The 16,899-nt window shown below is 38.7% G+C and overlaps 1 protein-coding gene across 1 annotated transcript in view; it reads right to left on the reverse strand.

Moving 5' to 3' along the window:
- Window positions 1-3,477, reverse strand: part of LOC134210981 (uncharacterized) — a 49,535-nt gene extending 46,058 nt beyond the window's left edge. Inside the window, exon 1 of the mRNA XM_062687460.1 lies at window positions 2,865-3,477. Coding sequence (XP_062543444.1) covers window positions 2,865-2,908 — 44 coding nt within the window. The 5' untranslated portion in view covers window positions 2,909-3,477. The remainder of the gene's footprint in view (window positions 1-2,864) is intronic.
- Window positions 3,478-16,899: the final 13,422 nt, after the last annotated feature.

A 16,899-nucleotide genomic window follows, 5' to 3' on the forward strand; every position in this document is an offset into this window, starting at 1 on the left:
TTATAAATTCTGGCCACATTTGGTAATATACCGTGACTTAAAATAGCTCATCTCCATTCTTCTCGGTGGCCTTGGTTCATGCAATTTACGTGTCGCTTAACGAGCCCCTTCGGAATCAGGAAAAAATCTCGAATCCGATCGGACGACGAATAGTCGTACAATCTGCGTCCTACTGTTCATGTTTAACCGGTTTTCGATCGCCTGTCGCGTGTTCATTTATAGATGGGGATGACGTCTGTATCCTATCAAAGATGGATGTTTCAGGAAACAAATCGTACGACTATCACCACTTGGACAAAATAAAATTTTGATTTATCAGAGGTAGATGGATCTAACAGTTAGATGACACTGACAACGATATGTGCGCATATTTTAAATCGGTGCTATCTCCAATAATATTGATAATTCCGATTGAAAAAAAAATCATGGAATACATCTTTTCGACAGGTATCTCACCTAACTTGGAAACATTCATTTCACCATTCAAGTGAATGCCTAATCATTTTTGAAGAACGGTAACCTGTCTCAGTTACGCAAAAGTTATGGGGGAAATTTGCATTCTATCGAAACATCTACAGCAGCGGGAAATATGAAAAGCAGTTACTCTCAAGCAACGTTAAAACTGAACAAACAAAAAAATGGTGATGGTGTGATCGAATTTTAAACCGCTAAACCGGATGGCCTCGAATAAAGTCCGACGACTGATGGAGGCTCTGATCAACAACCCAACCGGACGGATGACTGTCGTCAAAAGGTTGCTAATAAATGTTTGCTGTCGAAGATGGTCACTCTAAAGTGGAATTCGGTGATAATTTTGGTGCATGCTCAATTCCGGATTGATTCGTGATTGGTTTGGTTGCTTAACTTCTAGCTGTAAAATGATGAATCTACATGGGATGTCTTGATCATATTTTCGCGCTGTGCTTTAAGATCTTTCAGCAAATATACGAATTCGACGAATTCTGTTTCAAGTGGAAGTGCTCACTTAGCCTGGTGAAACCTGTTAGCGTCGAACATTCGAGATGGAATCGGATGGAATTCAAAACGTTGATGGTGTGGCACCACCGTCGTCGTCGCCGTGGAGGTCACTCTACTGAGAGCCCCTACCGGTCGGTGTCCAGTGCACCAAATTCAAAGTCCAAAACCAACAACACGAGAGCGCAAAATAGATTGCGAAACAATCGCAGCTAATGTTGGCGAATGAATGACTGTCGGTAATCATTAAGCCATTTTGGAGATTTTCATCGCTCGGACAACACACCGGTAGTTGGACAGATTGCGCTCCTGTGCGTGCAATTTTTAGCAAACTTCTTTGTTCCACTTTCGTTTCGGTCTGTCGCGTGTCGGTTTCAGTTTTGTTACATAGATCCATCCAATGTCGATACCGAAAATTAGCTACACGACGACGTTTGGTAATTTTGCTAAAATGCCTCGTCATCGTAGGGGCACGAATTTTCCAGATCATGTCCGTTGTTCAACTTCTTTCAAAGGATTCAATAGGAAATATGAATATTCGGAAGAATCAAACTCGAAAACGGAACTCGAACTCAGTTTCCAATACATTTTTCAGCGTGTCTTCATCGGTGAATCCCGCTATCACATCACAGGAATCAATCGACTCTAATAGGCGATATCGGCAAAATTGATGCAGTTTTATTAGACCTCAAATTACTAATTATTGACTCCATTGTACGAATTGGATGACGGCATGCGGCATCAACATTGTGGCGATTGTACGCCTATGGAATGATTTAGTAAGCGCGAATGATATGAACGTATTGTGTTGTAGTGTTCCCAGAGCTACGGATTCAAGTTCTGATACGACACGAAAAATTGCCAATCATGCTGAAATACTGGTAAGTAATTTCAAAACTTTCGAAAACTTTCAAAAATGCGAAATTTCTGGCAAATGTAATAATCTCGAATTTCGGGAGAAATCATTTGACACATTATTTAAGATTTCAATACTAGAGATTTTATTAAAAATTCTAAGTTTCATAATGACTACAAAAATGAAAATAGTGCTTTGCTAGAAAAGGTATATCCATAAGATTAAAAGCGTACTGTACCTGGGCATAATATCTTAGGGCAGAAAGAATAGTCTGATGTCTGTATGGACTGATATAGGGATTTAGATTTACAACCGAAAAGAGCTCGGGGTATGCCATGCTTGCAACTATTTGCAGATTTCCGCAAGTCATTTTTCTCCTACGCATTAAAATCGAAATATTGGCTGGCTTCAGCCAAGTGTTATTTGAACGGAAATCCACGCTATTTAAACGGGAAGCCACTGGTTCTTCACCATTTTGCGAGTTATCGTCAGAGCAAGTAATATTATTACAAACAATGTAGATACTCAAAATTTTGCATTGTCGATCCGAACGAAGCATTTTATTCAAGTACGCATTACATTAGCGTAGTTTTAGGAATTTTTCAATTCAAAAAGATATTCTTCAGAATTCGTATACACCAGATCATTTCGGTCAGATGTACGGAAACATCCGCTGGTCTGGCACCTCTTATTGTATGTGCGCGCTGCTATTGAGGTAACCTCGGCAGACAAGAAAACCCACTCATGCGCGCCCCACCCAACTTCCTTCGCGCCTCAATAAAATTGCCATCCAGCAGAAGTAGTAGAAAACAGCAGTATGTGAGCATACCGAATAGCTTCTTCGAGAAGGTTTTGTTCCTCGGTCGAACGCAAACTTACTAAATCGTCTTCTTTTGGGGGAGGTGAAAATCGCTCTTCGACGAGTGTTTTGGGAGTTAGCAGACACCGACCATCAAGGGTAAGGTGGCAGTAAGTACCTAAACCGCTGCGGGAAAGTGACAAAATTATGCGATTATTCATCACTTTCACTTACCGGCTGTTTTCCAGATTAGTTGTCAGGTCTGCGTATCCGTTCATTTTGTATGGAATTTGACAGCTAGTGCTCTCCAGGAATGGTGGTAATCGAATTTATTCTTCTTATAATTTAGAATTTATTGCACACTTCACTACAGAAACGAAAAACCCCTTCGGACTTTTCGCTACGTTTCAGCTATTTCCGTTCCCTCAAATTTTCTTCACTATCCAAATTCTTCACTCCCCAATCACCAAACTTGGCCAAAATATGTGTTTCAACCCCAAATCGGTCAGCGTTAGCCAAAGTTGTCACTCATTCGTAGGTGCACGATTACAAAACCGAATAGAAATTCTTCGCTGTTCAACCACTCCGTTTCAATCGTCGGTCACAGAGCTGCAAAAATTCACTGGTGCCTTCAACCCGCCGTCGATTAATTTGTATATTGACGAATCTTAGCGACTTCACAGCGAACAACAATCCGTCGTACAGGTATTATCGTGAGTAGGACAAGTGTGGAGATTTTTTTCCTATATTCGTGGACTAGAGAATTAAATCTTTATTTCCTCACAACTGACGACGAACACAACCTGCGCTAACGAGCGATTGATTCTGAATGTTGGACAGCCTTGGTTTGGATTTTACTATAACAGCTAGTTGGGTTTGTTTTACATCGCACGTGGCGAATGTGTGCGTTCCGTCCGTTGTACCGACACTCGCACAAAGGACCACATGGGGCATCATAAGAAACTACTACCAGCATAGATGTAAACAAACGACGGATAAACACTTTGAGAAGAGCTTTCGGTCAAGCTCATTGCGAATTATAACTGTTTAAATCGCTTTAGTTACTAATTAGACATCATGATAAAATATTTTTAAAATATGAATAACCCGTAAATATCATAATCATGCCCAAAAACTAATTTCTTTGGAAACGAATTCCCTTCGTGCAACGCTGCAATACAAACAACCAGTAAGCGTCATTAGCGCCACTGTGTCGAAAAATCAAACTAGCGTACACAACCTGCACACAGCTGACTCGACATCGGATGATCGCGCTACGTGCTCTGATTGGTCCGTTCCAACAGACAGGCGTGCTGGCCACACATGTACCCCGTCTGAATGTATGCAGCGCCCGCTAGCCCTCTGTCCACTATTCCGTATCGCACAGTCAGTCGGGCCAGGCCAGCCAGCGTCGTCCGTCATTCACAAATCTCGACACGACAGCAGTGCATCGTATATGTATCGACAGCGTCGTGCGTATTAGCGGTCTGCCCGTGGCTGCTGGCTTCTGTGCGAGTTAGCAGCACCAGTTCGGATCCGTTCAAGGGCTATCCTCAACTAGCATCCGTTGGCGCGTCGCGCGTTGGATCTATGATACACAATTCTCAGCGTAGAAGGGGGAACGTGATGTGAGATGCTTTGTTCAAGTTGTAATAGAGCAAAACTAAAGGATTATCACAACTCAGTAATATTGGGCAAAACATTGACTGTATTTAAAAACCAAATTCATCCCCCGCGGTTATGGTGCTTTTCTCGACACCATTTTTATGGGGTTGATGATATGAGGTGTCGTATTGTGCGTAAAAGATCGCGTTTCTAAATTTAATTTCTCAATATATTATTTGATATTTACAAATTTATTTACAAATTCTTTGAATCCCTGTTAAATTGTCACACCCAACAAATTTCATTCAAGTCCTTGGGAAAACCAAGGTAATCCAGAATCAGAAATTGGAATTAGTGTAGATAGGGGAAGGTGGGTAGACTTGATCCCCGGGGAGACTTGATCACCCCCTGTTTTATCGAGAACTAAAGTAGTTTTGTTCTAGCGTATATTTTAGTATAGATCCTCTAAACAAATGACCTTTATGTGGTGAGTTATTTTTTGGATTGACAACCTTATTTATTCTGCAGGGCGGTTTGTATGTTTTGACCTTCCCAAAGATTTTTTTTATTGGCCACGCAAAATTTGAACAACTTTTCATAACAATGACCAAATGCTTTCGTTTTTCACAGCACAAAGCCATAAATATGCTTAATGATTTGTACTGATGAAAATGTCAACATTCCATTAAAGTTTTAGGATATTTGGATTTGAAGTTTTTGCCTCAATATGGGGACACTTGATCCCCCATTAGTCACCCATACACAAATTTGGCGAAAAAATTAAAAAAAAATACAATTCTGCATTCAGGTTTCTAATTTTTTGAAGATTTGACAGATTTGATGAAGTTTTGGCAGGAAAAAATATTTATTGCGTAGATATCATAAAAAGGGGATTAAGTCTCCCCAAATTTTAAAATTGCATGTGCTGTCGAATTCAATAACAAAAACCGTTCATGTATACGCACAGCAATTCGAAAATTCAGCGCATTTTGAAGAAAAAATATTTTAAAAATCTGAGGGCACCTTTCTAATTTTATCAAAGCAAGTTCTTGGAGAGGGATCAATTTCCCCCGAAAATTTAAAAAGTCGATTCTTGACAGCACTCCAAAAAACCGCCTGTGTATCAATAATTTAAGGACTGTCATACATCAGTAAAGTTAAATACTATATTTCTAAGAGAGTCTGTGTGGAAATCGCGTATGTTTATTTATTTTTGGCTGTGATACATCGGAAATCAGAAAAGGGGATCAAGTCTACCCAGTCTCCCCTAATATTACTATGTTAAACTGTTACGATTTTAACATAAATCAATGGAGACGCGTGATAGTTTAGTCACTATATGAACGATAAAAATGGTTTGTAGGGGAACGGTTCGCCACTTCATCTTATAGCTCCTATTTCCATCCCACAAAAAACAAAGCAATGGTAAAGAATTTGGTTTGTTTATTATTTTTGTGATTTTTTTCAGCAATGAGCACGCATGTTGACAAAAAGAAGCGACGAATTTGTTGCCGTATTTCTTTGTTTAGCGATGAGATAGATATATGTACAGTGAGATGAAGATCGGAATATTTCCCCTAGTTTGCAGAAATCTTATGGCGCGCCTGGAAGACCGCTGGAAAATGGTTTATGATTTGGAAATGGTTTATGATTTAGAAAACCATAAGTCGTGTCTGAAAGGCAGCCAGAATGTTTTGCAGTGTGAAGTACTATAAGGTGGGCCGGCGTGCCTGGCCCGGACGTACTGGACTGAAAAACACGTAACCCCCTTGTTGGGGTTGACCAACCACCAGGAGAGCTTTTTTAAAAACGGTTGTGAGGAACTGGCTAGAGCGCTGCACTGGGTAATTACCAAGGTTTGGGAGGACGTATGTCGTATGCCCCATCTACAAAAGGGTGAAAAGCTGGATTGTAGCAACTACCGCGCAATCACATTGCTGAACGCCGCCTACAAGGTACTCGTCCAAATTTTATGCCACTGACTAACACCAACTGCAATAGAGTTCGTGGGGCAGTATCATGCGGAATATATGGGCGAACGCTCTACCATGGACCAGGTGTTCGCCGTACGTCAGGTATTTCAGAAATACCGTGAATACAACACATCATCTATGCATCGACAATGTCGCATATGATACAATCGATCGGGACCCAACACAGGAGATGACAATTTGAGCCACGAAATCAGGGTAGTTGAAGAATTCGTGTACTTGGGCTCACTGGTGACAGATACAGATACCAGCAGAGAAATTCGGAGACGCATCATGGCAACGTTGAACTGAAGAGTTCGCCGCTGTACCAAACTGACTATCTACTAAACGCTTAAGGACTGTATTGATAATTAGTTATCCACTTTCAAAGTGTTACTTCTCAAAAGCTCATGAAGTTATTAGTTTGTTTTATCGTGCATTCGATGTATTCATATGTAAAGTTTAAAATCAGAGTTTTTTTTGTCGAAAATTTGTTGTATCCGATGGATCCAAATTTAAAGTGATATTGAGATTCGAGTTTTAGACACATTGCTCCGTAAGAAGGGCATCGAGTTGGATAATTTGACCAAGCGTTTCGCTATCCACCCTACAAAGTTAAATCACGGTGTCATTGTCCAAAGAGGCTTATTTATAAAAAAAAATCAGTATCTCTAAAACACCCACTACACGAAAGTGTAGGCTTCCTCTTTCACGTAGGTGCATTTTTAAAATGTTCTATCGGGGGTCATTTTTTCACACATTTTTGGGGGTATTAAATCGAACGATGCCAGCGAACGATGAACTTTTCATGCCCATCCATCTTTTTGGTCTATGATAACACTCATGAACACTCATCTTCGAGGCGACAATGCAATGTCTTAGTGGGAGATGAAACGTCAACGAATAAATAGAAGATGAAGGAGTCAGACTTAAGGTTCAATCAGGGTATCAATGAACTTCTCATGTGGGACTACATGTGAAATATTCTCGATGTGGTCTGTGGAAATAAACTATTTTTAAGAACAAGTAAAACTAAGTACATGATATTCCATTCGTCAAGAAGATCTTTGCTGCAACTAGACGATTCAATACTTGGGCCTAATAGAATTGAATGTGTCTCAGTTTTCAAATATCTGGGGTTTCATTTGCACAAAACTTTTTCATGAGATGTCCATATAAAACATGTTTATAATAAAGTATCATCATTGTGTAGAGTTTTAAGACATGCCAGTAGTTTTGTCCTTCAAAAAATACTTCTACGATGCTATAATGCCCATATTCACTCAATATTGAGCTAGTGGATTTTGACTTGGGGCAGTGCATGTAAATCGAACCTCAAAAAGTTACAAACTTTACAGAATAAATGCATAAAAGCCATATTTAAGCTACCCATACTTCCTTAAGTCAACCTGTATTCATATTACCTCATAAAATACTACCACTAATTGGAGTATGTGAACTACAAGCTCCTAGAGAGCATCCATAAGTTACGTAACGCTTATAGGGGGAGGGGGGATAATCCATAAAAAAATAGGGATGCTTCATACAAAAAGTGTGACATAGGGGGGGTTGAAAATGGCCATTTTTGACGTTGAACAACGTCTTACCCGAAGGTACTGGGTGTCAAATCAGAATCTAAAATTGAGGACCGTCACAAAATCATGTAAGATTTTGAACGTTAATAGAGCCTCTATCTATCGATGGATTTTCAAGATTTATATTTCAATCAACTCGGAAACTCTCCAGCAATTTTCCAGTTTCATTGAAGCTTTCGATTATTTACGATAAATTATTGAAATTTTCTATTTTTGTCCTACCCATTAAAAATATTAGAACCAACCAATCCTGTTCATGCATTCCTAACACGGACATCAGAATGATGTAAGTTACGGGCCTTGTGACCCACCGTTTCATTTTCTACGGGTATAAAAAGGCCCATGATTCGCACTCGCGCATCATTTCCTAATGGTGATCCACGGTGAGTGGTCATGAAGAGCGGGAACGGTGAGCGGACAGAACGATGGATTCGGTAGCGGTCCTAGACGGTGGTTTCTGAATCGGTAACGGAAAACTATCGTCGGCGCCAGCGGCACTCTACTGAAAACTTCTTGCATGGTTGTGGATCTGGATTAGTTGCAGGAACAATAAATTGGTTATTTTCAGGACCACCAAGGGAAGGTTGTAGTGCGAAGAACTTTGTTCAAAGTGCACAAAATCGCTTTGCGACGCCAGAAAGTTGCCATCCGTAGCAGCATCACGAGGGAGAGGCGCGTCGGAGGGAAATGCTACAAATATTCACATGGATGGCATCAGTAGTGACAGCCAAGTGAAATTTTCTCATGGTTCTTATTTGGTGTTATTAGTGTTTGTGATTGAGAAGGCGAATTATTGAAAATTTTGTTTAAATGGCAAATTATAATCGCTTGGCGACAGCAGAAATTTGCGCGTCGGCAGTAGAATCACGAGCGCGCGTCAGAAGGAGAAGGTTCAAAAATATATTCGCATGGATGTAAATAAAACCTGAAACAAGTAGCAGACTACCTACTCAAGAGGAAATTTTAATTCACTGCTACTGTTGCTATCCATGTGATTAACTGTCTGCAGCGTCTTTCGCTGACGCGCGCGTGATTATGCCAGCGACGGAAACTATCTGCCATCACCAAGCGATTAATTAGTACTTTGATCAAAATTTGTCTCACTCCAAGTTAGGGCATAAGAGCTGCTTTCACTTATGGTAGCCAATCGTTAGTACTTTAGATGGCATCGTTGCTGAAATGTGCTCAACCGCGTTGCTGCCGCAGTCGCCATCGTAACTGAACAGACAAAAAAATTAATCTGAGCGATGCTGATGCTAACGACGACGACCCCAAGACCCACACCATCGGTTGGAGTAAAACTTTCAGCCGGAATTCCACCGATGCCGATGGTGGGACCGCGGTCTGCTCTTCGCGGCATCTCGAACGAAATGGCTCGCGCGCGCGAAAAAGCTGCTTTCTTGTAATCAATAAAGTAAACCCTGTGGCCACGCCCCGTTGGTGAGTGTAACAGTAACACAATATTCGCACTCATACCGATCAACAAAGAGGCGGAACGAATGGGCCTCCTTCATTGATTATGAGAAAAATGCTTTCCCGCGCGCGCGTGGGTTTTCATTTGAACTACTCAAATTCGTTATTTTTTTATTTTTGTTTGTTACATTATTTTCAACATTTCAACATGTACTTGGCCCTTCATCTTTGATTCTATAGCAATAATTGGAATTGAAACGTAATTTATAAAGTTTATCTAATGTATCAGAATAACCAAAACATGAATACTTTAGTTTAAACTAAAATCATAACCATAATAAACTATAATGCGTATTGTGTTACAATAATATCCGTACATTGTCCAACGTCTACCTTGCGCTCGTGTCTTGTGCACAACCCTTCTGAGTTTTTGCGTTACGTAATTAATGGATCTTCCCTTATGCTTGTTCATGATGTTATCAATAACATAACTATCCACCATAACTTTGTATTACGAACAACTTTGCGAATTCATAACACAAGGCGAGTAAACAATCTTGTACAATTTCGAGCAATCTCCAGTTTTGGTCAGAAACGATTTTCCCAAGACTTGCAGCGTATAACAAAAAGATATAGTTTTAAAAATAGTGTCAGGCAAAATTTGAAAAATAACATTAGTATACTTTTGATATATGTAAATTACTACTAGAATATATTTACCCTCCAAAGATTAAGTATAAATATTTGTATTAAATTACAGTAATGTGTTTTCTTAAAAGTATTATTGTCCACTGAAAACGCAATGGCAGTTTTCATGTCTTTTTGCTCCACTGCCCTTATTATTTTTGTTAAGCGGGCTTGGTAGTCATATGGCTACTGCTTCTGCCTCATACGCAGGAGGTCGTGGGTTCAATCCCAGGTCCGTTCCATTCTCCTACTTTGTATCTTTCTCTATATTTCTCATGTTCTAGCAATCGCTAGAACTGGAAATGGACTTCCATACCGTTTCTATTACTATTCCCATACCTTCAACTTTAGTCTTCTAACAGTAATCTGCTAGAATTGGAAATGAACTGTAGAGCTCGTTTTCTACATCTGAATTAGAAATTCCATCAGTTGCTTTCTCCTATCTATCACATTGGCAGCTCGTTAACCAAGACGGACCTCTGCCTCTCCAACCTAACCCAGAAATTCCAATAAATTCCGCATGAACTCGTGGCAAGTGCAGAGGTATATTCGGCTTGCAGTGGGCGAGTGATTGCATCATCATTTCCTCCCTTCCCTACATTGACTTGCATTCTGACGTGGCAGGCGCCAGTATGACCCTAACAAATGAGATCACCAGTACTTGTACATTGAAGATGTGTGCTAGTCCCAAGCAAACATCTGTTGGTTCCCTGTGCAAGAACAGCTGATCTGGTCATAATGGACTAGCAACTACGAGCAGGCAATCAAGCTCAAGCTCAAGCTCAGCTCACTGCCCTTATTATTTTTGTTAATTTTAGTTCTCTCTGTTATTTTTTTTTTTTTTGTACTGCCAATTTACTAAGAACATAGATGCGTCAATTTCCAGGAGGCTCAATGTAGAGCCTTTTGGTGTGGGGAAGAGTGGAGAGTCGCATAAAAAAGGATAGTTTGTAAAGAAAATACAGTTTTTGTATTAGCAAATGTAACGTCTCGTAGTTTTTGCAAGCCCATCATTGAAAAAGGGCCTTACAGTTTAAATATAAACATATCCATCCATCATCTATATATATGCTGATAATGAACGAGTATTACTAAATTTTAGTTGTTACGCCCTTTCAAATATTGGTATAGATTTATTATTTTATTGTGGCAATTTTCATATTTTTATGGGTCTAATAGCATAAATATTTTTGAGGTTTTGAGAAAACATTGCTTATTATGTTATTCGCATAATGACGACATAAACTGAAGATTTTTTTTTCGTGCGAATACGTCGATAACACTTTCTACAAAATTTCGATTACTCCTTTTGATTAGCAAAAAACAACAAAAACCAAGCTCCAAAACAAAACCCAAACTGAACGAATTGAAATGCAGCGCCAGACTGTCCTGCATTTCAACTTATTGTTCTATTAGCATTTACAAAGTTATTATTTGAAAGCTTTTCTATACCAGGCAAATGCATGAGAATATTATCTTATGGATGTATACCCAGAGAGCCGAGAATGTCTGCTGACCGAGAATCGCCACCTCCGGATTATCAATCCAAATTTAGCAGAAAACATCCTTACTATTGAGGTCGAATAACGTATCTATAAAGTCGATTGGCGCAATTAAATGGGATAGTAGGGTTACTATTTTGCTTCTTAATCCCATAGGTCATATGTTCATCTTATCAAAAATATAGAATTGAGAAGCAGATGAGTGATAAGTATTTTACAGAAATATCAGACAAAATACCTAGGTACTACATTTTTGAATTTGTTACCGTGTGATTGAGAATGGAACCACAATATAACAGCTTTCCCACCAATCCATATACTTTGATTCTGTATCTCGTACAGATGTTGTAAAATCACACCAATTGAAGCTAGGCAGACAGTTTTCCAAAATAGCATCTGCATGGAGTGAAAAGGACATCAGTTTGAAATTTAATTGATCTTCATAAAATGTGTGTTGTAGACGAATCCAGATGAAATTAGTTGTTCAAAAAAAGACGTAAGTCCTACGTCAAGAACTAGAATTAGCCTAAGACCGTACTCAAAACGATTGAAATATTTATGTTGATTTACGGATTTCTATAATGTTATTAGGAAGCCCGATCTCTGTGATGCTGGCACCTTAGAAAATTGTGCTAATTCTGCGTCTCGAATGTGTCGAGAGTTTTCGATTTCGACACGTCACACGTGCGTCGTCCGTGTGGAGGTATAGACAATTGTCACTTCATTCGAAACGCCTCACCTCATACGAGACGCAAAATAAGGATAAATGATTACTAAAAAAGCATTTCATATTTTCAAGAATGATATCCCTGTTTTCATTTTAGTGAACTCTGTCGCTCAGCTGCATTTCTCACCCATCTCCCTCGCGTAGACGCATAAAGTCAACTAAAGAATGTTCTACACGCTTGTAAGGTATGCTATCGACGATATACACAACCATAAACACTAACGCGAAGCTTCAACTCTTGACCGCTAACGCAGAGAGCCATCCAAAAGGTAACCTCAGCAAGTTGCCGAACTACCACATCCACCGAGGGCAGCGACGTAGTGCCGCGCGCGGCAGTACGATCCAAAGACAGGTGTAGTAATCGGCGCGTGCAAAGGCTATGCTATTTCCACAACTGCCTGTCCAATGGCTCATACACGCGAATGCACTAAATGCCCCTGCTGTTCAATAATTGCCAGTATGATCATCAGTGTTTACAGCCTCTTCGAATAGTGTGCGCTGCTGCTGGCGGGTGTGATTTATTAATGAAGCCTACAACTACGACTACAACGGCTCGAATGAAACGCACAGTAGCGCTTACTCCATGTACGCAACAAAGCAGCTTGGCCTTTGTTGTGGTTCCTGCTTGTTCGATATTTCAGCAACTCGGAGTCGATCTAATTACCCTAGACAGGAGCTAACGTTGTTGGTGGTATGTGAGAAATTATTAGCATTCCATTCGTCTACCCAGTACTATTGCGCAGTGATGCCATGCTGTTGGGTATGATAAAATCATGGGATGTTTCAAACAGATTTCCTGTTTTAGATTTGTAAAGTTCCTGCAATTTATCAGCAGATTTGATCGAACTGTATGAGATGCTGAGGAACAAAGAACCAGAATCGTTGTTTTTGATAGAAAAATGTTTTTACAGTTAATTTATTTGTGTTGGTCCTATAATTTTTTTTTACTGGTGACAACGATCGGTCCTCAGGTCATTATGCAGAAACTTTTATTGTTTTCAATTGTTGACTGTTGTATATAGTATATGCCGATGTCGAACGATTTAATATTTATATACATAAAAATAAATTTCTGTTTGTCTGGCCCTTATAGACTCGGAAACCACTGAACCGATCGGCGTGAAAATTTGTATACAGAGTTTTACTGGGCCGGGGAAAGTTCTTAAGATGGTTCGAGACTCCTCCCCTCTTTGGAAAGGGGTACTCCCAAACAATTGAAACACCATTTTCTTCATAAGAATTCATCAAGCAAATGGAACCAAATTTGGCTTGGAAGGGAAGATATGTTTCTGTGGTGGTTATAAACCCCCCCCCCCTTCTGGAAAGGGGGCTCCCATACAAATGAAGCATAATTTTTTGCATAACTCGAGAACTAATCAGATAATGCATAAATTTTAGGCGAAACGAAGTTCGTCGGGTCTGCTAGTCACATAATAAATGTGAAGCACCGCTCTGCCCTTCTACGCATAGTTGTCCCATGTTAGTTTTTGTGGATTTTGACTTTTCACCATAGAGCAGTCTATTTTGATGTATACTTTTAGAAAACTCTAACAGATTTCGAACTTTGTTCGGAAAATAATTGAAAACAACATCAAGTCTACTTGTCCCATTGCTTAATTTCTACGCATAGGTAATTGTCTCGCGGTGATTACATTCATCATTATGACGGATTCTGTTATTTTATGGAGCAACACACATTGAAATAGCATTTTCTGTTTAGATCTTGCAATCTTAGCCTAAATGAGCAGTCAATATATAGCAAACATACTAATTTAAAAATTAAATACAACCCACACACTTAAAATAAATCGCAGATTTCTGTGAAATTTCACCGAAATCTCAACAGCAGAACTGTTCGGTAAAAATTTTACAGATTTTTTGGTAGTTTTGACAGTTGAACAAAGGAAAATATCGCAGAAATCGGTGAAATAATTACCGAACAAATCTGCTGTTGAGATTTCGGTGAATTGAAGCAAAATTCACCGAAATCTGTGGAATGATTTAAGTGTGCAGGATTGTTCCATATATTTCATACAGTATTCTTCAACAGTTCCTGTATTCTGTAGCTTTATATATTTTCTGATCCTAAGCTGCTTTCGGTATGAGGAATATTCTTAATATTTTTAATATATTTTATAATTTTTATTTACATCATATAATCTATAAATCCCATCTATTACAGTTGTCCATATATACCACTTATTTATTATATATTGAGTATTTCATTGTTCAAATTTTCTCCAGTTAAATTTATATTCTATGGTCTAGAATGCTTCCTGTCTAGAATTGTTATGCCGGTTACGGTTACTGCCTAGAATTGTTATGCCGGTACGGTTTAAAAAAAGGAACTCATCATCTTTGGATTCGCAATACTTGGCCTTGCAACTAAGGCACGACATAATACTTACTTACTATATTCTTTGTAAACATTGTTTTTTTCTAATTATATTTAGTGTTTATATTTCTTATATATTTCAAATCAATTTTGGAGAACAGTAGCTTTACAGTATTATCTGCCTATTTTATCATTATTTCATATATTCTCTACAGATGCATAAAATTCCCTTACAATATTATTGATTTGACTATACAAATATGCCTTGGGGTTGGGAGGGTGCATCAGGGCATCAATGAAGTTACAAGTGGACAATGAAGTGGTAGCCAATCGGAGTCAAGGAAGGAAAGTATTAGTCGTTCGCGTCTATTACTTTTATCTCCAACAGTTGTTAATCAGTTGACGCGCCCTTCTTCAAACAAACCATCCCGTGGAAAGCTTGATAAGTATTGCAAATTTCATTATTATATTTGTTGGATCATTCTGCTGGAAGGAGATTCTCATTTTCCCGTGGCTTTCGTGTAAGTGTCTCTGCTTACAGGTCCACCACCCCCATTTTTGGCCCTTCATACAGCAGTATGTTGAATTCAGAATGATATTGAAATTTGACCTTACTGTTAAGTGGAACCGCATGCAGAGCAAGACTCTAGCCAGGATGGTGGCTAACTACATACATACATACATTCATAGATCTTGCAATCTTAGCCTGTTGCACTGGTTTAATGGGAGCAATTTGTACAATACTCATTCTAAGCGACATAATCACTTCAACCACGTGGCAGGTTCACTTCCGTAGATAAAGCATGTGGAGACATATGTCATTCACAGTAGTAGTCATTCACGAAATCATGCATTGAACGAGGCTGATATGCGTAGAAACCATAAAACAAGTGCTCTATTTCTCGGCATAACTGTCCCGCCAAACTATTTTCATGATCATTATCGCGAATTCTATTTGTGAGTGAAAAATAAGAATGATTTCAATGAGTTAAGCCTTCTGTCTTCTGTCTTAAGTCTTAAGTCTTCTGAATGGTTCTGTGATGTAATAATCTTATATTGCATAATGGTTATGCGCCAGCAATGGAAATTAGTGTTCAAATTCAAATGCCATTTTCTCATTTATCGTTTTTTGAATTTGGTACAAGCATGCGTAGAACGGCAGCGCTGCACGGTGACTAAAATCGTGTTTTTTGCGCGTTTCAAATAGTACCTATCTTTCTTAAGTGATTTGGCGTAAGTAGATTGAACTGGAAGCACATTTTAGAGAATGAAGGGAATATTTATAACATCATTTTTAATATTATTACCGAAGAGGTTCCAAATAAGCAGCACGGATTTTTTAAAGGTCGCTTACCCGTTAAAATTTAATATAATTCATTGATTATACTCTTCATGCGATGGATAATGGTAACTACGTGGAAGCTCTGTACACTGACTTTAGCAAGGCGTTTCATCGCATTGACATTCCATTGTTACTCTTCAAATTGCAAAAAATTGGAATTGAACCAGAACTCCTTAGATGGCTTGAATCTTACCTCACAGACTGGTAACAAATCTAGACCAACATTTGAAAAGGGCGTAACAGCCAAAATTTATTCCTTCTGATTCTCTGTCCACATATAGAGCTATGTATGGAGACAAAGAATCAGAAGGAATAAATTTTGGCTGTTACGCCCTTTTCAAATGTTGGTCTAGAAATAATTAAATTTAATAGAAAGAAATACAATCCCATTCAAGTCACTTTAGGAGTTCCACAAGGCTCCCATCTTGGCCCTCTTTTATTTATATTGTATGTAAGTTCCCTCATTCTCAAAAATATAAAGCTTTTAATTTATGCCGATTACATAAAGTTATTTATGTTAATAAAAAATGAAGGCGACATTATCGTATTCCAGAATGAAATACAGATGTTTTATACATGGTGCAGAAAAAGCCTATTGCAACTAAATGTAAAGAAATGCAACATAATATCATTCAGCAGAAAAAGAACAACACCAAATACACAAATTGTACTAGGGAACAAAACTGTAGAAAGAAGTGAAAGAGTTAGGGATTTAGGAGTGAATTTAGATTCAAAACTAACTCTTGTTGATCACTATAACACAATCATTCACAAAGCTAATAATATGCTAGGCCTTATCAAGCGCTTTTGTTTCAACTTTCGGGATCCCTACACAATCAAAACACTATATATTTCATATGTACGATCCATACTGGAATATTGTAGCATTGTATTGAAGAAAGAATTGAATCAGTTCAAAAACAATTTCTACTATACGATCTTCGTAAATTAGGTTGGACGTCATTTCCTCTTCCATCTTATAGCCTACTCAGATTACGCCATTAATGACATAATAATTGGCGTTTCAGGGTAAATACGCTTTATGATGTCATTATTTACGTAATATTCCATACATTTTGCGCTGTCAAAAGAT

The sequence above is a fragment of the Armigeres subalbatus genome, chromosome 2 (genome assembly GCF_024139115.2).
Source record: "Armigeres subalbatus isolate Guangzhou_Male chromosome 2, GZ_Asu_2, whole genome shotgun sequence".
Taxonomy (NCBI): Eukaryota; Metazoa; Arthropoda; class Insecta; order Diptera; family Culicidae; genus Armigeres; species Armigeres subalbatus.